The sequence below is a fragment of the Dipteris shenzhenensis genome, chromosome 25 (assembly GCF_047967505.1).
Source record: "Dipteris shenzhenensis isolate YYH24624 ecotype China chromosome 25, Dip_SZ_1.0, whole genome shotgun sequence".
NCBI lineage: Eukaryota > Viridiplantae > Streptophyta > Polypodiopsida > Gleicheniales > Dipteridaceae > Dipteris > Dipteris shenzhenensis.
In genome coordinates, this window is record NC_141620.1 from 31,013,849 (window position 1) to 31,036,257 (window position 22,409).

Here is a 22,409-nt window from a genome sequence, read left to right on the forward strand (position 1 = left end):
GGTGACATAAATATACAACGGTCACCCTGGCATATCGCGAGTGGAGCTCGATATCTCAACAGAGGAAACATTTAAGGATAATTGGGGAACAACCTATGAGAAGTGGGATGTAGTAGTCGGAGCTTTTTGGTACAAAAAAACATCCAAGAGAGGCTGGAATTACGAATTGCTACATAAGAGTCCACAAACATGTGTGTACTCTCATCTAGTAAGATCTATTAAGTTCTAGATGCAACCTGTGCCACAACGAAAGAAGGGCGAACGAGTTGTTATAGGTTGGCTTAAGCGAACCTCCAACCAACTCATTGACTTTTTCTTTAGGTATAGTTACAAGCTATAGTTACATGCTTATAAATAAATACATATGCTAAAAGTAAGAAAATCATACACACAAACATAAACTATTCCAAAAGTAAATCATTTCATGCGCTATACTATTTTTTCCAAACTTTGCTAGTATCTATCTACTATATTTCATGCATTTAGAATGAAATATTAAGTTATGTAACTAAACTAAAATTCCAAGCCATGGAACTAACAAACTCTTTACCTAGTCCTAAGTGACAAGCTGTCTTTCCAAAGAGTCTACAATCTAGACAAGTTACAACTTGTATACTTCATGCATTTTTCTTTATATTGAGTTTGCTTACTAGAATTAGTACAAAAATGTCAAATCCATCAGGTGGTCCAGGTTCCAAGGTTAAGGTCCACTTACCTGCCACCATCAAAACATCATAAGGGGGGTAATCCTCCATGTCCCTGAGAGAGGGCCGACTAATTTAATTGGATTAAAGCTTAGGGGGGTAATGCACACCCATAAAAGTTTAATTTAGGGAAAAAATTAAAGTATAGAGGTAAGAAATTGGCAGGTTTCATTATTACAAAACGAGAATCAACAAGGGGTACCCTTCATTAATACTAGGGGGTAGTCCTCACCCATGGGAAATCACCAACAAAATTAAAACCCACGTTTAATAGCATTTAAGAAATAAGGGTTTTAGTAAGAAAAAAAAACACCAAGGTTCTTTCCAAAACATATAAAATTTTAACAAGGGGGTAATCTACCCTCATGATAAAAAATCATGGACATAAGAAAGGTCATAAAGGTACATAAAAAAGAATAAAGAAAAAACAGCTAAGTAAAGAATTAATTGGAAGAGTTCTGAATGAGTAAACAAGTTTGAATATCACACCTTAGTTAAGGAAAAAATCCTAAAGGAATGGGGCATAAAACTAATGAAAGAAAAAGCTGGGAGAGAAGTTATATAAAAGTATAAATATAAATTCATAAAAACCTATGTATGTATAAAAAAATATGTCTCTGTAAATATATTCATGGAGCCGTAAGGTTGAAAAGTAAAAATACAACCACACCACCATGTAGCATTCAACACACAGGTTAAATGGCATAAGTAAATCAATGTCAAGGCCACAACTTTTATGCTAACATTGATAGCAAATAATCTCATTATTCCAATGGCCTAAATAAACTTTAAAAACTAGAGTCTAAATAAATCAAGGGAAAAGATGGGATACTTTACATGTGTGTGTGTGTGTGTGTGTGTGTGTGTGTGTGTGTGTGTGTGTAAACAAGAAAGAATCATATAGATATAAACATATAACAAACAACTTATATAATTGAATGCATGAACATAGGTTAAAAAAGGTAAGTGGACCAAACAATTATATATATATATATATATATAAACATAGAAATAATTATATATGTAGAGCTATACAAGATGCAATAATCAGTAAAAGGTAGATCGCAGAGAAGGCTACTAGTACATAGCTAACTAATTATGAAGTTGTAGTGAGGAACAAGAGGCACCCAAGGAGATAGAAGCAAAAGAGCAAGAATGAGAGCGTAGAAAGGAAACGTAGTTCACTTGTCATGTAGACAAAAGCGAGAGTTGTGTGCTAACCCATGCAACACATTAACATAAAGGGAGGCCACCTGAACTGGAAGGCAACAAAGTTTGAGGGAAGAGGTGACAAAGACACCACCATGCAACAATAGTACTCTATTGGAAAGCCAAGTGCAAGTCAAAAGAGCAGAGAGTTGCCAACAAGGATTTTGTTGTAAGCACTTAGCAACTATTTCAAAGCTAGCACTTAGGAATTAAACCAAAGCATAGGAGGGAGACAACAAATAAATGTGATTGAGTCTATCATTATTTGAGCTAAGAGGATAGACCGAAAGAGCTTTCTTAAGTGTGGTGCACCAAAACCATGCAGCTCGTGAAACTTTAAACAAAAAGTGATATACATAGACAATTGAGCTAGACCATAGTGGTGCTTACAACCAAGGGGATAGAAGGTTCCAAAACAACAAGGGAACTACACTTGATCACCATACCAATTGACACCAAAGCCATTCAATGGAAAAGTATAGTGCGAGGGGAGTTTGATAGGAGTACGGAGCAACAAAGAACTGCCATGAAGCATAGAAGGGAGACAAAGAGCCAAGGAACACAAAACAAAACATATCAACATACCAAGTGCAAGGTCAAGCAACTAAACAATCCAAGCAGTTTAAATGCTTTCCACAGAGTAACCTCCGTTGTTTAATAGAACAAGCCACCCATATATACAAAGCTTTTGTTAGCAACAGCGTGATCTCCACAATATCATTAAAGAGAGGAGGAAAAAATGTCCAAGCCTTCACCTTTTATCAAATATAGAGCTAAAGAGATGTGCACAAGAAAAGATGTTGAAAAAAGAGAAAGTCGTAGAGTTTCATGAACCCATAGAGCCATGGTAAGAAGCTTAGAGGGAAGTGACCGGGGGACGCATTTCCCGATCGGGAAAACGACGAGCGGCCGGTAGGCCACGATCTATTTTTCCACTGGGAAATGCTGACCACTTGTCAATTTTTGAGCGTCGAGGTTCCGAGGGAGTGCGCATGACTGGCGGCATAGGTGATTGACTGGTAGTTGTGGGTTTTGGCGATGCCACTAACATTTGGCTCGTGTTGATTCGTTTTGGCAGGCTATTGTTTTGGTTTGGTTTTGGTGTGTGGTGTGGTTTGGTTATTGGTTCATTTTGGTTATTGGTTCGATTTTTTCATGTAGTTGCATGGCGCTTGTTGATTGGCTGTGTGTGTTTTTGCATGACGCATGGCATTTTTGAATGGTGTGCATGTATTGTTCCATTGGTGTGTGGTGCTTCCTTATTGGGTGAGTGTGTGAGTGCTCGTAGGCTTTTGACGCATGGCGTGCATGTTGTGGTGCATGTGTTTGTTACATGAGAGAGTATAGGGAGAGTGGGGTGACAGATTTCATTTAGTGTGGAGGCAATGGTCTTTGGGAGGAGAGCGGGACTCCGAAGGCAATGAGGGAGAGGAGCGTGGAGGCAGAGGTCTTTGGAAGGAGAGCGCAGAGGCAATGAGGGAGGAGAAGATCTACTTACGGAAGATCTGAGGTTGCTGGACAAAGGCGGAGGGTATTATAGTTCTGTGTGTTTGTGTTTGTGTTTTTGTCATTTTTTGTTGTTTGTTTTTGTTTTTTATGCGTTTGATTGTGGCCTCTTGATTTGTTTAGTTGTCTGTTGTAGTGCTTGTAATGGATTCGGTCTTAAACGCTCCATCGTTTTCGTTGGGTATTAGTCAAGAGATTGAGGTGCTGGTGGCTTCCGATTTCATCAAAGGTGATTTTGTTGCTTCTGTGGCTGTTGGTGGCAATGTTCTTGGGGATTTGGTAGTTTGCTTAGGTGAGGATGAAGATCCGATTCATGCTTTTTGTGGATCTAGCTTGGACGGGGTTGTATGTGCTGGTTCTCAGGATTTTTGTGACCTTGGAGGTGAGAGTTTGGTTGCATGTGCATGTTAGATTTTTGTGGTTGTTCTTTTGTTAACGTTATTTTTTATTGTTTTGTAGGTACAAAGAAATGTGGTGCAATTGCTGTGGGTTCTGTTAGCGGGTTTCTTCCTTTGGATCCAAATTTGGAGAGAGAGATTGAGGAGGGCAGTGAGAATAGTAGTGAGAAGGATAATTGGGCTCATGGTAGGTTTGATTCTTGGTGTCATGTGGAGGGTGTCGATGTCTCTTTGCCTATTGAGGAGTTAGATTTGAGGGTGTTTTTGGATATGTTGAGCAAATTCATTCTGTAGGTGTGCAAGAAGAGGGGTGATGGTGGTTTTTACCTATCGGCAACTTTGCTTGCTTTGTTTAAGTCCTCACAACAAGACAAAGCACCTACAGATGCACACACAGACGCGCTTACTCAACTTTTAAAAAAACATATGGGCATGTCTATTTGCATGTCTATTTGCACGTCTAGAGACCCGCGTCTAACGGCACATCTATATAGCAGACAAATGCGCGATAGACGTGCATATAGACATGTAAATAGACGCTCTGCTAGAAATTTTTAAAAACAGACAGACGCATCGTTAAACACATGTATAGACGCATTTATAAACGGTCTTATAGATGCTTTTATAGACGTGCAAATAGACGCTCGTCGAACAGACAGATGTGTTTATAGACGGTTTGATAGACGCACTACATAATATTTTTTAAATTTTGTGTGCTTGAATAGAATGTTGTGTATGTTGTGTATGCTATGTAGTTACAGGAATCCCATTTCCACATTGTGTAATTCAATTCTTACAGCCAACCGCATTTTAATTAGCACTCTTGCAAGCACGTCTATAGCCGACAATTACAATTCCAAATAAAACATTATAACTCCAAAACGTTTAGTTCACAAAGCATTAATTGATAGAACGTTGCACAAGATAATTGAAAGCTCAAAAAGTGCTTCTATGTACATATAGCACGAAGCTAAGCAAGTCCTGTGGCTTCAAATACCAAAAATAAGAGGAGTGTGTATACAAGAGGCACGAAGCCAAGCCAGTGGCTTTAAGTACAAAAAAGAGTAGCTAGCACTACTTCTACGACTAATATAAGTTCTCCGTGGACATCCTCGCTCCCTTCTGTGCTCCCTTCTCTGCCTCCTTCCTCGTCTTCTTATGCAGGGGCATGTAAACAAGGGACAACATATATCAATGTATGAAAAATCAAATCTTTACTTATAATATTGACATTATTTAATTACTTTCAAATACCTCGGGGGACGCTCCAGCAGCCTGGATATACTGCTCCTCAGTAATCAACCTGTCATTATAGAAGTGCTTCCATGTATCTCCTCTATGATGGTGGCGGTGGTAGGCTGTCTCGACAGGAGTAGGGTATCTGCCCACGATATCAAGCTGCAAGATGACACAATTTGCGGAGGGGTTAGTACAAAGAAACAACCTCCTAATAAACTACATAAACAATATAATTTGAGATCGATACTTACAAATTGGGCCTCCCATGATTCAACACCCCCTGCTCCAAAATGCACGCTTCCATATTGCTCCATTTGGATCCTTCGTGCCTCCACATGCTACAAACTGGTGGGTTCCTCCCTCGCTGACTTCATTGCTTTCTTCCACTCACGCTTGTGAGCACTGTGGGGTGGGCCCCTTGGTAGTTGACCTCCCTCGAGCCTGGCAAGCTCCGCTAGTGCCTACCTCTTAAGCGAAGATCTTTTATTGCCAAGTATCGTAACAATCTTTGACTTGGCCCATTTATATGTGAACTGAAGATTGGGGGGGTTAAGATACCTAGAGCGAACAGCAGCGAGGGTCTCATCAGCCAACCTCTTTGGATGGTCTTTGTAGTGGATAAAGCAATCTCTGTAATTGTTAGCAATTACAGAGCACATGAAGGCCATGATGTCCTTCCCCCGTGCATCCATCAAGATGCCTCATATTTGAGTGATGTCATAGAAGATCGTACCATCACCCAAAGGCACGTCTAAATCATCTGAATCATCCTCATCCCCACCACCACCACTCCCAAAGCACTATGCCATGCATCCCCCACCGCTTTCCCTGCTACTACGCCTGCTACCGTGTCGTGTCGAGCTAGTACACTGACCACTCATAGTTGGAGACTGCACGGGACTACGTGGACCACTCGTAGCTGAAGAACTGAGTCTCGACTGCACAAGAGTACGCCGAAGGCTCTGCGAGACAGAAGGACCTCTTGACGGCATGGGGGAAGGGGCATAAGATGGCATGGGGGAAGGGACATAAGATGGCATGGGGGAAGGGGCTCGATTGTGTAGCCGGTTGGGCTGTGCTGACTTCGCTGGGGTAATCTCAGCTGGTGTGGGGTTGGGGTGGTTTGGATTCTATAGTGCCGACTCCTAGGGGGTGTTTAGAGTACCGTCATGTAGCCGTATAACTCCCCAGGACTAGGAGGGTGCCCCAAAAGGTTATATAACTCCCAAAAGATGGTCTCCCAAAGATCAGGTGAGCCTGAAGAGCTTCCTGGCCACATGATGAACTAGAAAAAAGAAAAAAGGAAGATTACTAATGAGCTGAGAAGAGAAAAAGAAGAGAGAGAAAAATTACCACGAAAAGAGAGGGAAAGAGAGGATAAAAGAGAGAAGGAAAGAGAGGCAAATATAGGAAAAGAGAGAAGAAAAGAGAGGCAAATCCTTTTCTTGGAAGTGGAAGTGGAAAGGGAAAGGGAAAGGGAAGAGGAAAGAGAAAGGAAAGGAAAGGGAAGGGAAGAGAAGAGAAAGGAAGGGAAGGGAAGGGAAGGGAAGGGAAGAGAAGGGAAGGGAAGGGTCTAAAACTGTCGGAGCGCGTCTATAGACACGTCTGAGAAGTGCATCTATTTTCGCGTATAACAACGTGTCTAAATAGAGTAAATGCATCTATAGACACGCCTGTAGATGCGGTTTTAGGCGCACTCTGAGATGCATCCATAGACGTGCTCCAACAGACGGACTATTCTAAAAAGTCGAAAAGGACATGCACCCGACACAAAAGCGCAACACTGATACCAAAAACATTCGTTTCTTGGATACGACAAAGGACGAATCCAAAGAGAGCAACTTTCAAAGAAGATCAACTATAAAGAGACTTACCTTGGATAGAGGTATGGAAGCTTCTTGTCCTTCTTCTCTTTCTTCTCTTCCTTGTTCACCCTCTTCTCCTGTGTGCTTGGAGATGATCGTATAAGCCTAGAAGTAAGTGTGGTTGCCTGGAGATAAGTGTCGGAACTGTGGATCTATTAATAGCAAAGTAAGCAAGCCGCACAAAGCTTAAGGTATGTGAAGAAAAGCAAAGCAAGCATGCTAAAAGTAGATTTGAAAATCACGTCTATAACTGCGTCTAATGGCGCATCTATACACGCGTCTAAATACGCATGTAATTGCGCGTCTAAATACACAGAGCAGATGCGGTTTTAGACCGCCTATAGATGCACACCACAGAACGAACAGACGCAGTTTTAGACGTGCCTTTAGATGCACCACAGAGTGTTAAGATTAAATATTTGAAGAAAAGTAAATTTTTTGGGTTGTTTATTTGTAGGATGTCTTCATCTTCAACAAGTAGCTCCAGTGAGGATGAATCCCTCTGTATCCACCATCGGAAATGTGGTTAGAGCAAAAAATCAAATGTATGTGTGATCGATGTCGAGGAAACATGTATCGTGCACGTAGGATTACACTCAATCACATCTCAAAGTATGGAGAATGGGATGTGACCGTGAACATGGTAAGTGTTAAAGAGTTAAGGTTGATTGAGATACCTATGGGTGTTCATATGTTTGAGATATGATCCCATTTTAATTTGATACAGGATGCAGTGCCACACCCGCATACGTTGCCCTATGCTCATCATGAGGAGGCGAAGCATCGGCGATATGAGGTGGGATCTTCAGGAGGGACCGTTATGGATGCATGGAGTGATGGTGATAGTAGCCCTCCACCATTATCTCATGAAGCCCGTGGAGGAGGAGGTGTTTGATGATATGATGCAGGATTTATATGTTCATCAATCTGAAGGGAGGGATGATAGCATGGAGCAAGACTACCTTTTTACCACATCATCGACTCCACTCTTTGAGGGGTGCACATTCTCTGTTCTACGTGCCTCCCTTGAGTTACTAAACTTGCAAACCATCTATGGATGGAGCAATGCAAGTTTGAATGCATTACTCATGTAAGCTTTAAAGTCTATTTTGCAAACATGGTCAATTATGCTAGTGGGTCAATTACTCGAATGCTTTTCCTCATTTATGGTCTTCATGTGCAGGCTATTGTGTAAAATGCTTCCAAGGGAGAATAAATTACCGACCTCAAGAGATATGGCAAGGCAACATGTGATTTCTCTTGGAGGATTAGATTAGAAGCGCATCCATGCATGCATCAACGATTGTGTTTTGTTTCATGGACTACATAAGGATGCAAGAGAGTGTCCTACTTGTGGAGAGGTAAGATATAGAACAGATCTCAAAACTTTGGACATGCCTCATAAGGTTCTGTGACATTTTCCCATAATTCCTCGCATCCAACATATGTTCAAGTGCAAATCCATTGTAGAGCTCATGTCATGGCATTCCTCCCATCGATCAACCGATGGCAAGTGGAGAACTCACATAGACACTCCTGCGTGAAAGCATATTGAAGACACATGGCCAAGCTTCAATGAAGAACCTAGGAGCTTGAGACTTGGATTGGGTATGGACGGTGTGAACCCATTTGGTCTCAAAAGCACCTCTTACAGTGTATGGCCCCAGTGATATCAGTGAATTATAATCTTCCACCCTCTATGGCTATTAAGAAAGGACATGTTATGTCAAGTGTCCCTTCTAATTCTAGGGAAACATAAAGTCAAAAATCCTTATGTTTATTTGGAGCCTTTGATTGATGAGCTAGAGATACTTTGGAGAGGTATCGAGGTGCATGATGTGAGCAGGCCTCCCTCATCACGAGACTTCAACTGCAAAGCAGTCTTGATGTGGATGATGCATGATTTCCCAGGCTATGGCGAGTATTCCTTTTAATTATGAGTAGGCAACTGATGTGGCACCTTGAACCCACCTTCAACTCTTAATTCAGGTCTCACTACATCAGGTTACCATGCATGTCCTATTTGTGGTCCTTCGCGAGTTGCCTCACGGGTAGACGCATTGAATAAGGTCATCTATGAGAATCACCATCGATTTCTCCCACCTGATCATCCTAGATATGTTGCCCCTTGGAATGAAGTCCTCCCACAATCACTCACTGCGAGAGATTGGATGAGAATTTGGGATGGTTCCACGACTCCTCCACCACTTGGCATGAGCCAGTAAGGGTTTGTAACTATTGTGTGCTATATTGGCTGGAAATAAAGATTGCCCACTAACACCAGCTTTTGTTTAGATACTCTATCTTTTATCGTTTACCATATTGGTCCCACCTCAAGATCAATCACTTGCTTGATCCCATGCATATCTTCAAGAATGTGGCATCTACCATTTGGGAGCATTTGAACGGGACATGAGATTTCGTAGGCATAAGAGAGGATCTACATACCACAGGGAGGATGCATGAAGCTTGGCCACAAGAGAGACCAAATGGGCGTGTTTTTTTACCTCGTGCACCGTGAAAGTTATCAAAGCTAGAGATGGCAACGGTGAAGCACGCTATTACTACAATTCGTACTCCCACAAGATGCATGAGGTGTTTGAAGGGAGCCTTTACAAAGAGAAAGAAAAGAGGTGTAGAGCAATTATATGGCTTGAAATCTCATGATTGGCACAAGATGCTCCAAGTAAGTATTTTATGTGCATAATATCTTTTTCCTTTCAAATTTGTGAGTGAATAATTATAAGCAACTAATCAACCACCTTCTCATGGGTTCAAGTCATACTACTTACTAGCATTTCTCGTAGTGCATTGAAGGACGTGAAGGATTGTATTTACAAGATGGGCGAGCTTGTGAGGTACTTTACATGATACAAAATATGATGCGTATCAATGCTCCATGCAAGGTGTTCATATTGCTAATATGGTGTACTTTTTCATTTCTAGGTATGTGAGCTCAAAGGAAATAGATCCCACCACGCTTGAGAATGCTCGAGTTATGTCAGTGGAGGTGGTTTGTTTAGTGGAGGAGACATTTCCACGTTCTATTCTCACAAGCCAACTACATCTCATAGTGCATTTGGTGGATGAGATTGCTATATGCGGTACTATACATGCACGATGGTTGTTCTTCCTCGAGCGCTTTATGAAGACCTTGAAGGGCTTCGTGAGACAAAATGCAAGACCCGAAGGTAGCATGGCCGAGGGTTGGTTGTTACAAGAGTCACTTGTATATATTTTTGAGTTTCTTATTGATGTGGATAGCTCTCTCCCACGACTATGGAGAGATAATGAAGACCTAAGGATGACCTCTATTGTGCCTCAAGGGAAAGGATGCAACAAAGTAATAGACACGGAGTTTCTTAATAATATCAACCTCTATTGCATGCTTAAAAGTGATGTGATGAAAAGATGGGTGACAAGATACGAGGATGCAAAGGCAAGAAGATAAGAAGAAAGGGCCCTCTTTCGTATACACCATGGATCTCGTGTGCCATACCCTCTGTATCTAAGAGCACTTCCAAAGGATATTCATGTGGATTGGCTACTTGATGAAATGGAGAAAGCAGAGAGAGACGAGGGGATGCATATCACAATGGAAGAATGGGAGTATGCTAGGGGATGCATGAGCAAGGTCAGTATATAGAATGTTATGCATAAGTTAGGAGCTTTCAATAATTTAGATTGCTTTTTTTTTTTTTTTTTTTTTGGTGTAGTGCACTATGTTCAATGCTATATGGTGTGAGGGCAAGCATTTTCGAACACGACGGATTGATGATAAGAGAAACACACAAAATTGTAGCGTCATTGCTAGCTTTGAGGGAGCCAATGGAGCCATGGATGATTATTGTGGCATAATCCAAGATATTATTAAGCTTGACTTTCGATGCTTCTTTTTGTATCTTTTGGATGTAAAGTGGTTTAAGGACGTGGTGGAAAGAGGCCCTAATGCAACAATCAAACGCCATGCAAGTGGCTTTGTAACTATTGACTCCACAAAGTTTTGGCAAAGTAGGAAGGACACACTAGTACTACCGCAACAATGTGAACAGGTACTGTGCACACATATCAAAATACTCGCTTTTAAATATTTGATACCTTCGATGCAAGGAAAATAACATGATTGTATTTGTGTTTGAATTAGGTTGTCTATCAACCAATGGTTGATAATAATAGATGGTGGCATGTTATACCTATTATGCCACGTTCCAAAGTGATGTATAGTACATTTACTAATATGGAGCGTATGGAGGATGATCATGGCCATGGAGGTGATGATGACCATGATACGAGAGAGGAGGATGATCATGAGATAGGAGATACAGATATTGAGGCCATTACCCATGAGGACGAGCCTACCATTGGTGATGCTGATTTCGATGAGCACATGAGTAGCACAAGTAGTAGTGGGTTGAATGTATTTGTAGATCTAAACACTTGTTTGGATTTTGAAGTAGATAGTTTGGCAAGGGTTGATCTCATTGAGGATGAGATTGAACTGTAGCCCATCATTGATATTGGCAAAACTATTTTACATATTGTCTCATTCTCCTCACCTCACTTAATTCTTGTATATGTGGGCTTGCAAAAAAGCATTGATGTTTTTCTTAAAATTATGTGCTTTGGTAATCATGGGCAATGTTTGGACAGTAGTGATGTACACCAAAATCTCACTTTCTGTATTCTCTGTTGCATCTAAATATATGTCTAATTCTCAGTGTAGATGTGCTAATATATGTGCTAATACACATGCAAATAGATGCGCTGACAAACGCAGTATTAGACGGGCCCATATTTTCTCGGTGTAGACATGCTAATAGACGTGTCAATACACGCGTAAATAAACGAGCTATTAGACGCGCTATTAAACGCGCCCATAATTTCTCTATTCAAGCAATGCCTATAGACGCGCCTGCTATTTTGCACGTCTATAACGCACGTCTATAGTTGCTTTGTGTTGTTGTGCCTTTAGTATGATTCTCTGTAGGTTTCAGGAGTGTCGTGTGGCCAATATCGAGATTGTAGAAGTTCCATTCAACATTTTTAAAAATCCACTATTTTCCAAGGCTCGGAGTTCTTTGACCAGTGCTATGAATCGGTTAGTTTGGATAGATGGGTTAAAGGCAATTAAAAAGAGTGAGGTAGTTGGTTTGAAAGACGAGATGCTAGTTCTGAGTGATCCTGATTTTTCTACTTTTCATCCAAGGGGGCTTTAGAAGTGGTTCACTTTCTTTTTGTTGTTTCGATTCACTGTTAAAGGTGGCAGTGAGTTGCATGGGATACAACAGGCACAGTTTATTCGAGGATGTGATGGTTTCTGAGAGTTTGTAGAGTAAGTGATTTTGATTTTTTCTTTCTTGGTTTGTGATTTTGTGTTTTGTGTTTAATTTGTTTGTTTCGTTTGATTAAGTTCAATGAGAGGCTTACGAAAAATCATGTAATGAGTGTGAAGAGATATAAAGCCAATCATCTTCGAAAGCCTGTCAAAAGCTATGAGCGTGATTTTGTTTTCACATTTGATCCTTTGATGCAGCACATGCCACCTGTTGTGGATGGTGATGATAATTTGTTGTACACTTTTCTACAGCCTATCGACAATCCACATTCTATGGTATTTGTGCTTCGAACTCGTGTTGTTTTGTGATCCTTCTGGTGGTAGTTCTTTTGGATCTGCTGCTAAGGCATTTCCATCTTCTGGCGGTTCTGGTCTTTCTTTTGTTGGCGGTTCTTTTGGATCTGGTGCTACGGCATTTCTATCTTTTGGAGGGTCTAGTCTTTCTTCTGGTGGTGATTCTTCTGGATCTGGTGGTGGATCCAGTATTTGCTCAGGTGGTGGTCTATCGGATGTTTCCGGTGGTGGTTCAGCTTGTGGTTTCGTTAGTGTTTCTATTGGATTGCTTCCTATTGGTGTTGATGTTAAGAGTTTCAAGGATGTTGACAATTTCGGGGAGGCTTTGCATGAAGATGACAATTTCCTTCGTGAGATGGTTCGTTGTTGCCTAGATGGGTTTGATTTGTCTGTTGATATGTTGTCTAGTCGTTCTGATTCGGTGAGCTATAATGTGGCAGGATCATTCAAGAACTGTGTTTTCAATTTTTATGGAAGTCCACCTATAGTATACAAATCTGTTACTTCGTTGCGAAGTAAATAGTTTCCCTCGTCTATTTAAACGGAATTTTTGGTTCATTACTTAGCTGTGGTTTTGGTGGGATCTGCCATTTTAGCTATTGTTTTAATTTTACCTACTGTAGCAAGTTAACGAATTTAAATATACTTTGGAATTTAAGTTTTCATTAGTATTTATTGTATGGCATTTTTCTATTGGTTAATTTGTTTATGGAATGGGTACATGTTAACTGGAGGTTCTATCTCCCTATTATTTTCTTGTGTGGAATGTTGACGTGTTCCTTTGTGGTTAATTTAATTTTCGATGGGCAGTCAGTCAAATCGTGCACTAGGTAATTTTGCAAAATAATAGCATTTAATCTAACGGTTGAGATTAAATTCTCGCCGACCTCGGACCTTGATGACTACCAAAAACAAGGTAGATCGACGGAGAAGTTCCAGAAGGAGGAGCAAGAAGGAGGCAATTGTAGATTGAATGGAAAGGGGAAAAGCACTTCATCAATCTTGTCTCCAACAAGAGCCTATTTCCAATATCTTCACGTACTAAAAGAGCAGAGCAATAACATGCCAATAAAGTTACGAAAGAAGTAGGCAATCATAAAGCGGAGATAGTCATGAGCACCATCACGTCATGTAGCCATTCCAAATAGTTACGACTACAATTAAGCGCACCATGTTAGAGATAGGAGGCAAGGAAATAAAGTGAGTGTTTGTAGGAGTGACAAAAATGGCATAGGCAATCTTGAGGAGTCATGGTAATGTAGAGGTGATGTGACGGCTAGAGGCCATTCAGGAGGTGGTCAAAGAGAGCATCCCAACAAAGGAAGGTAAGGACTGAGCGTGAAAGAAGACTATGAAAAGGTGAGTATAAACCGAAGCTGTAAACAACGTTCATAAGCAAGAAAAACAAGCTAAAGAGAATACCAGTCATGAAGAGATGGCTTGCACAGCCACAAAGAGCAACCATAACCGAAGGAGAGTATGATGCTCGCTATGCAATAGAGCAAGGAGTACGAACTGTTAGGAGAGATAGAGAGTCGAGGAGGTGGTGAAGGTGGGCAGAGTACTTGCAAATTAGCTTAATGAGAAGAACATAACGACGAGAGGAATCATAGGGTCAGGTGGGCAAGTTGGTTAGGTGGTAAGATCATAACTTTGTGAGACATTATAAGGGATCATGGCGATGGGAGTAAAGTGGAGAGCAGTGGGTGTGGTTATGGGTTAGGTGATAGGGCTGTTGGGTTAGTGGTTAAAGTTCCATCAATGGATTAGCTGAATGCTAATAAAGCCCATGACACACAAAAAAAGAGGAGGGGGGTTTAGGAGGGCTTGTGTGCATGCATATATGTGAAAGTGTGTTACAATAAGGCCTAAGTTTAGCATAGAATGTAGAAAATGCCTATGTTGAGCATAAAATATAAGAAGAAGTGAGTAAAGCCTTTAGTGTAGGGAGAGGAGAGGTTAGGTGTGTGAGTAAGTGAAAATTTAAGGAGCCTAAGTGTGTATGGGTGAGTATAAGGAGCATACTAGTGTGGGGGAAAGTATTGCATGAAATTAAAAAGGGGGAATGTGTGTGTGTGGGGGGGTGGGGATTAAACAAAGAAAATAACTAAAATTGAGGTGAAGCAAGTGACTATTTAAGAAAAAACTATTTAAATGAGGTTATTAATAAATTTAATACTAATTTATAGCGTAAAAACTATGTAGGAGGGGAGGGAAAGCTATATTAGAGAGGGGAGAAATGGTTAGTTAAAAGTCAAAAATAATAATACATACAAATGAATTAGACTAATAAATGAAAAATGGGTTTTAGTCATCTAATAAAAATGAGAGTATGAAAGGGGGTTGGGGGGTTTTATTAACTAGGGGTTAAATAGTACCTAACAAGTAAGTATAGAGTGGAGAAAAACAAATTTGTAGCGATAGGTAGGTTGAAAAATAACTAGGGGAGGAACAAAGAAGTTAGGGAGGGTTTATCAAGGACGAGAGATGAAAAAAAGAAGGGGGAAAAGGGGTGGAAGTGCATGTGTGATAAAATTTTATTGAGAAGATTTTGTGTGTGTGTGTGTAAAATCTATCCAACTTACAACAAAGTGGTGGTTTTGGTGTTAGAGTCAGGGAGAGGTTGTGTGTGCGTGTGAATTTTTTGGAGAAAAATGTGTGTGTGTGTGTGTGTGTGTGTGTCTGTGTCTGTGTCTGTGTCTGTGTCTGTGTGTGAATTTGTTTGAGAAAAATGTGTGTGTGTGTGTGTGTGTGTGTGTGTGTGTGTGTGTGTGCATGTGTGTGTGTGTTTAAAAAATAGAACATTTTAGCACCCCCCGTTGTACCATCACCTCAGGGGGTGCACCACTAAGAAATCATAGGTATCACGTGCATTGAAAGGGTACTAAAAAAACCCCTCAACTAAAATTCTTTTCCCAATAAAACCACCTCTCTTTAATTATAAACTCATGGACTTTTTTCTGAAGTTGAATTGCAAAGTGTCATATCCATTGGATACATGCATATTGAATAGATGGACAATGACATATATATTTTGATACTCATGCATGATGCATATTGAGAAACATGTAAATATTTTGAATTAGCATATTTACTTTATCTTTGAATATGAAGAGCCACCTATGTTTCGTGTATCCCTTTTGGATTCTCATGTGTTGAGAAGTTATCATATATATATAGAACCAGGCTTCTAAGATCTCAGATTTGGCACCCCCTTTGAGCCCTACGGCGCTTGTGCTTGAGGCTCTACAAGGACCGATCCCGAGTCCCCCGACGACATGGCCTCAAAATCGAGATGGGCTTTAGAAAGCCTAGTTTTTGCATCCCCTTAAAGTCGCATAGCCCCTGTACTTGAGCCCCCATGGGGAATAATTTGGGATCCCTTTGCTTGAAGTGGCCTCAAATCGTGACTCTTGGGAGCCTCGTTTTGATATGCATTAGCGCACATCCAAAATGGGCTTCAAAGATTTTGGTTTTTGCACCCCTTTTTAGCCCCACAACCCCTATGTTAGAGGCAGCCCCACAGCCCCTATGTTAGATGCATCTATACAAAATAAGCCGGGGTCCCTGGGCTCAAAGTGCTCTCTGGACCCATAAGCCTGCTCGACCCATAAGCCTGCTCACTCTATCTCTTCATCTCCTTCTTCCTCTTCATCTTTTGCTTCCCCTTCCTTTTTCCATTCCTCATTGTGTTTTCGTTTTCATCAACGTTTTCTGCTTTTTCTCTCTCACTTTTTCTTCTTTGTTATAATGTTTTTATCATGCGTTGTGCATGGCTCCCCTTCTTCACTACCTAGATTAGTGAACTCATTATGTATGCTGAAAAGGCTAAGGCTAACAAAGGTTCACTAAGAGCAATGTAAGGGAAACCTATAGTTATTTGGGTCATGGGGTCTAATTTGTTTTTCATATTAATTACTACTATAATTTGAAATGCAATACCTTAAGCAAATTGAAATGTAGAATGCTAAAATAATGGAAGATATGTTCCTTATCTAAATTATTAATGACTTTCCACAGATACATTCACTAAGTATTGAAGCCTGAGAGCTTTTTTTATTATTATTGAGGGAAATACTTAATGCAAAAGGTGGAAAGTTTTTCCAATTAAGCAATGAGTGTTTTTCCATGGAAGGTAGATTATTGACAAGGGCAAGGCAAAGAGGAAGCTCGGAGGGGGTTGATAAAATTGGAGGGGAAGTTTTTTCATTTGGTTGACAACCCGAAGAATCTGGATGACTGTTGACCAATGCACTCCTACATCCAAGCCATCCAAGCGAGGGGCACGCGCAAAGGGGGGGGCCAATGAGGAAGGGAGAAGGTCAAAAGAGGAGGGAGGGTAGGTGAGGCAAGGAGAAAGGAAAAAGGGGGTGGAGTTTGTATGCCCAAACCCAACCCAACAACTTGAACTACCTCAAGAGGTGATCTCTATGGAGTTTTTAAAAAAAGGTATAATGTGTTGAACCTTAGTCACGCAGAGTATCTCTTTAACTTTTCACTCTCTCACGAGCATTGCCCTTTACACTTCTCTGGGCATTGTCTTTGTATTGTTAGAAACCGCGTCTTACCAACTACCCCAACTTCTCGTATCCTCCAATCTTGCCTTCATAAACTCGCCTCCTGTCGATTATCAGCTCTCATTCAGCTCGCCTTCAACATATCTTTCTGCCTCACAGCCCCCCTTATCCTCTCGTCCTCCCCTTGTACTTTGTCCTCTTTGCATGGCCTTCGTTGAGTATATTGACTATTGATTATCCATACCACCCTCTTTCCCCTCATGGAGAAACGTGGCCCCCAGAAACAGCGTAGCCACCCACCTGGCTCCCACCATCGCCCTGAACCTACCCTGTGCAGCTCCTTGGATCCCTCGAGGAGCTTAGTGCGGACTAAAAGCTTGCAGCCTAGGTCGCCGTTAGACGAAGGTGTTGCAAAGCGAAGCAAGGATGACCTCGCTGCGGTGAAGAGTGAATATCATGAGGAGCGTGCAGTTCCAGTTGGAGACATTCGTGCTGCCACCGGAACTAGATTTGCGGAGGACGTGTTTGCAAAGTCGAGCATTAAGCAATTTGCCAACAGCAGTAGTAGTAACCCACTAGAAGAAACGGGGATCAGCATACAGAAAAACGTACTTGAGGTTACCAATGAGCATGATCACGCACAACCCGCTGCAAGATCCTCCATGCTGGCGCAGCATCCGAAATTGGAGGGACGACTGCTTGCTCCCTCACTCGCAACAGAATCAACGCCTCAGAGGGAACCAGCACTGAACACCATAGCAAAGCTTGAGGGTGAAATCTCTGTCTCAGCAATCTTACCGGGTTTGGAGGTGCTCCTTCATACAGCGGCGACGCAACAACATCAGGTCTTGAATTTGATCAGAAGCATGGATTCCGATTTAGCAGACCAGATGCAGGCTTCTCAGAGGCAGAGAACTTTGATGGGAAGGATCGCTGATCTAAAACAAGAGATCCAAAACGTGAGCCAAGAGTTGCATGACGTGAAAAGGAAGAATGCCCATCTGGAGAACCAATTGAACGCATGTTACGATGAGCAAGACCAGCAACAAGGTGGAAGAAATGCAGACAACTGATCATAGAGATAATTAGATCTATTAGAGAGGTGGTGATTTGTCCGATTTACACTTTTTTGTTTTGTTTTTTTTAATGTGCTTTTGTTTTACCTCTCTCTCTCTCTCCCGTTTTGCTCAAAATGCATTCATGTTCTCTCGTTTCAGTTTGGGGTACTTACATGCCATATTGAGGTTTAAAAAACTACTTATTCAGCGTAATTAGTTTTTGTATGTATCAAAGGGGATGCTTTACTCAATGTAATTAGTTTTTGTAAATATATGAAGCGGGGCTTTTAATTTAACATCAAGACTTCTATACAACATGAAAAGTAGTAAATCCATTCGCAAAAATATGTGAATTTTTAAATATAGGGGTCAAATACAAGTTGTTACAATCACTCAGAACTATAATCACTCACCTATTCACTCACTCTATTTCCAAAATCTATATCTCGCTCATGGAATCTCCAATTTGCCTGCTACAACTCCCATTCGATCCCTATTTTTCCACATAAAAATCAGACAACATTTGATTCGCTGCCTATTCATGGTAAGAATACATATTCATCTTCTTCATCTTGTTCTTGCTTCTTCTTGTTGTGCACCTCTATTGCTCCTATTTCTCCCTATCTTCACCTGCTTACTCAATTAAGCTATAACCTACCAAGCTATGACCTGCTATGGCCGTGTCCAACAACCACATTGCAATTTGGATTACCACACCTTGCCACCCATCAAACACGATTCCATTCCGTTCTCTGACCATTTGAGCATTGGTGTAGCTCTTATGAGAAGAAGAAGCAAAATTACAGTGGTGTGAAACTTGTGCAGGCATGGCCATTACTCTCTCATGTGCCTCACAAACCCGAGGGCACCTCACAAACTAGTTCTTTGACCTATTTATAGTCGCTTGAAGTCAATGAAGAACAATTCTCGAGGCAGCCATACATGAGACATGTTTTTCGCAATGACCATAGGCTTTGCACTCTTTCTTTTCACCCCTCTTTCTTTCTCCATAACTAATTAATAAGACTCTCCCATTTTTCATCTCATAGGGCACCTATACACGTTCGTTTTTAAGGCTTTTAAAGAGTAAACCCTTAAAGACTAGAGGATATGCTTATATAAGGCAATAATCTTAAGTATAAGGCATTGTTTTCTCAATCCTTATTAGTAGAAAAAACATATGTTTGCTCATTGTTTGACATCACATTAAGATTACATGAGAATATACTTATTAAAGACAAGACGTTACATTTTCATACTTAACACCCCTTTACATTAATATGAGAATTTTCTTAGTACAGACCAAGACATTGCTTTGGGCATTATTCACCTTCTTGCTAGAAAAATCGTATTATTTTACATCATGTTAAGATTATTAATAGGATACATTCAATGTTGTAGATCTTGTGGTTGGCATAGACATAGTAAATAGGCATATCTGTAATGATCAATTGAGAAGGGGTGCAATTGGATGAACTTGGAGAAGATTATTAGTAGATTATAGGAAGAATAAAAGCAAGCTTTGATGCAAATGAAGCAAGCTTTGATGCAATGTGAACTTAATATTTCAAAAAGGAATGTCACAAGTACAGCTAAGTAGCACAAGATAGACAAAGATAAAGCTAGAAACTTGATATCGATATGGATATGTATATGGATAGGGATGTGGATACAATTGTGTGCAGCACATGCATACATGTGCACATGTGTGTGTGTGTGTGTGCACGTGCCTATGCGTGAGCACGGATGTGCACTTGTGTATGTGTGCACACATGCACACATGTGCACGTGCATGTGTGATGTGTGGGTGTGTGGGTGTGGGTGTGCATGTGCCTATGCATGAGCATGGATGTGTGTGTGCGTGTGCACATGCGCATGCACGTGCACACGCACACGCACGTGTGTGTGTGTGTGTGTGTGTACATAGGAACATAGATTGATGTGTCCCACATGTGTTTGTATGTGTGCTTGCATGCATGCACCACACACACACACACACACACACACACACACCATACACATACACACACACATACACCCCATGTGTGTATGTGCGTACATAGGTACATAGACTGATGTGTCCCACATGTGTTTATATGTCTGCGTACATGCATGCACAACACACACATATACACACACACACCCACACACCATGTGTGTATGTGTGTACATCCATGCATGCACATGTGTGTGTGCATGTGTGCATTTGTGTGTGCACGTGTGCACGCTCTATAGGCATGCACATGCTTGTGTAAGAAGTAAGTAATAAAATGCATGTGTATATCTATGTGTGTGTGAGTACTTTCCTACTCTGTAATAAATAATTACTTTGTAATAAATATTAGCTTTTACGCTTTAGGTTATGAGACTTATGAACATATCATTGGAAAGCCAAAATATCTCCTATGATCAATTGACTAGGTTGTTGACTACATTTTTCATCATTTAAGCTTTTATTATTGTTTTGAGTCCTCATCAATTGATTTAGATTGTCTATTAGGATCATGACAATGTTGGTGATGCACATGGCTTGCATGCTCTGATTACCTCAATGCTCATTGATACTAGTAGCAAGTGTGATTCTTATGTACTCATAATAAGTGGGTTGTAGTTGTTATGCCATCTAAGTAGTACTCTAAATTCCATTGTCTTCTCCAAACTAGGTTGGCCAATAGATGTTGCATTATTCTCTTCTTGTAGCTTGTCATGATTAGCTGATGGTAACATTTGTGACTAAGACCAAATTTTAAAAAAAAAGTTGTCTAGGTCTTTGCCACTATAACCATTAAAGTACTCATATATGAGATGATTATTTCAATGAAAACAAGCATAGAGTATTTATGTAAAAGAGTGAAAGTATCGATAGACTTGCGTGAAAGCATGAAAGAGTGAAAGCATTGATATAAGCATCATCAATAAAAGTGTCACAAAGGAACCGTCAACATAATTATCAATGTAAGCATCGATATATCAATGCTTGTATCAACAATTATATTGACATTGTTATTGGTAAAACTCCTATCTATCTTGTCTATGGTTATATCAATTATAGCAATTTGTAACAGAGAAATTAAAAATTTTTGCCCTAAAATTGTGTGCACGTGCATGCATGTGCATACACGTGTGCGAGTGTGTGTGCCTATGTGTGTGTGTGCCTCTGTGTGTGTGTGTGTGTGTGTGTGTGTGTGTGTGTGTGTGTGTGTGTGTGTGTGTGTGTAGAGGAAAAAGTCCCATCAATAATTGAGCCATATAATTAATTCCATCAATTGGATAAAAACTAAAAAAAGGAAAAAAGTTTGAGACGTCTAAGTTGAAAAATGCAACTAGAGTTTGCAATAATTTTGGCCAAAATTGAGAATTTTTAATAATATTGAGTTTGACAAACAGATTATTGAAAAAAGATGTTAAATCCTCAGGCAGTCTAGGTGCCGAGGTCAGCGTCCATTTGTAGATTCAACTTCTCCATTACCTTAGGCATAATAAGTTGTAGAGACTCTATGCATAATCTTGAATTCATCCTCTAGTAGTTGCATGACTTCATTAAGGAAGTGTGACCATTGATTAGTGAAAATTTGTATTGAGTTATCTCAAATGATATTTTCAAAGACAAAGTTAGCTGTTCTTTGAATTGAGTTATCTCAAAGTGCCTTAGCTTCTACCCATTTGGTAGAATAATTAGTATCAACCATAATATACTTGGTTTGTGTGAACCTAGCAGGACTGAAAGGACCAACAAAGTCCAATCCCCATCATTGGAATGCTTTTGCAATGGCATAGACTGATTTCATAAAAGATGGCCGGTATATTGGCATACATCACATTGCATGCACTTGATTTGAGCATCCTTGAATAAAGTGCCCCACCAGGGACCTACTAACAAGACCTTCCAAGTCATCAGTTCTCCTTGAAAGTGTCTACTGGATAGGCTTGAGTGAGCTTCCTACAAAACTATGGCATGCTCATGTGACTCATCAACGCAGAACACCATCTACACACTAGCAATAGAGATGCCCACCAATTAATGTGAATTTCCAAGCCTTCAAGGCTGAGTGCTTGTGTTTGTCTTTTGGCATACTATTAGGAATTTGGAAATGTTCCATGGGACAAGTAATCCATCAATTTAGCATACTCATTTTCATAATAATCAACTACAAAGAGCTTGGCATCTGCAATTTCTCTAACAAGACCTTGAATTTCTTTAGGTGCAAGTAGTTGAGAAAATAGTCGGCTCCCATATGTGTTTTACTGGACTTATGAATAATCTTTAAAATTGAACTCCTACAA

General features: G+C 40.5%; 1 protein-coding gene across 1 annotated transcript; it reads left to right on the forward strand.

Moving 5' to 3' along the window:
• Positions 1–17,216: 17,216 nt before the first annotated feature.
• LOC147885745 (uncharacterized) lies at positions 17,217–18,140 on the forward strand. Its single transcript, XM_087396206.1, has one exon. The coding sequence runs from the start codon at positions 17,328–17,330 to the stop codon at positions 18,138–18,140; it is 813 nt and encodes a 270-aa protein (XP_087252332.1). The 5' UTR covers positions 17,217–17,327.
• Positions 18,141–22,409: the final 4,269 nt, after the last annotated feature.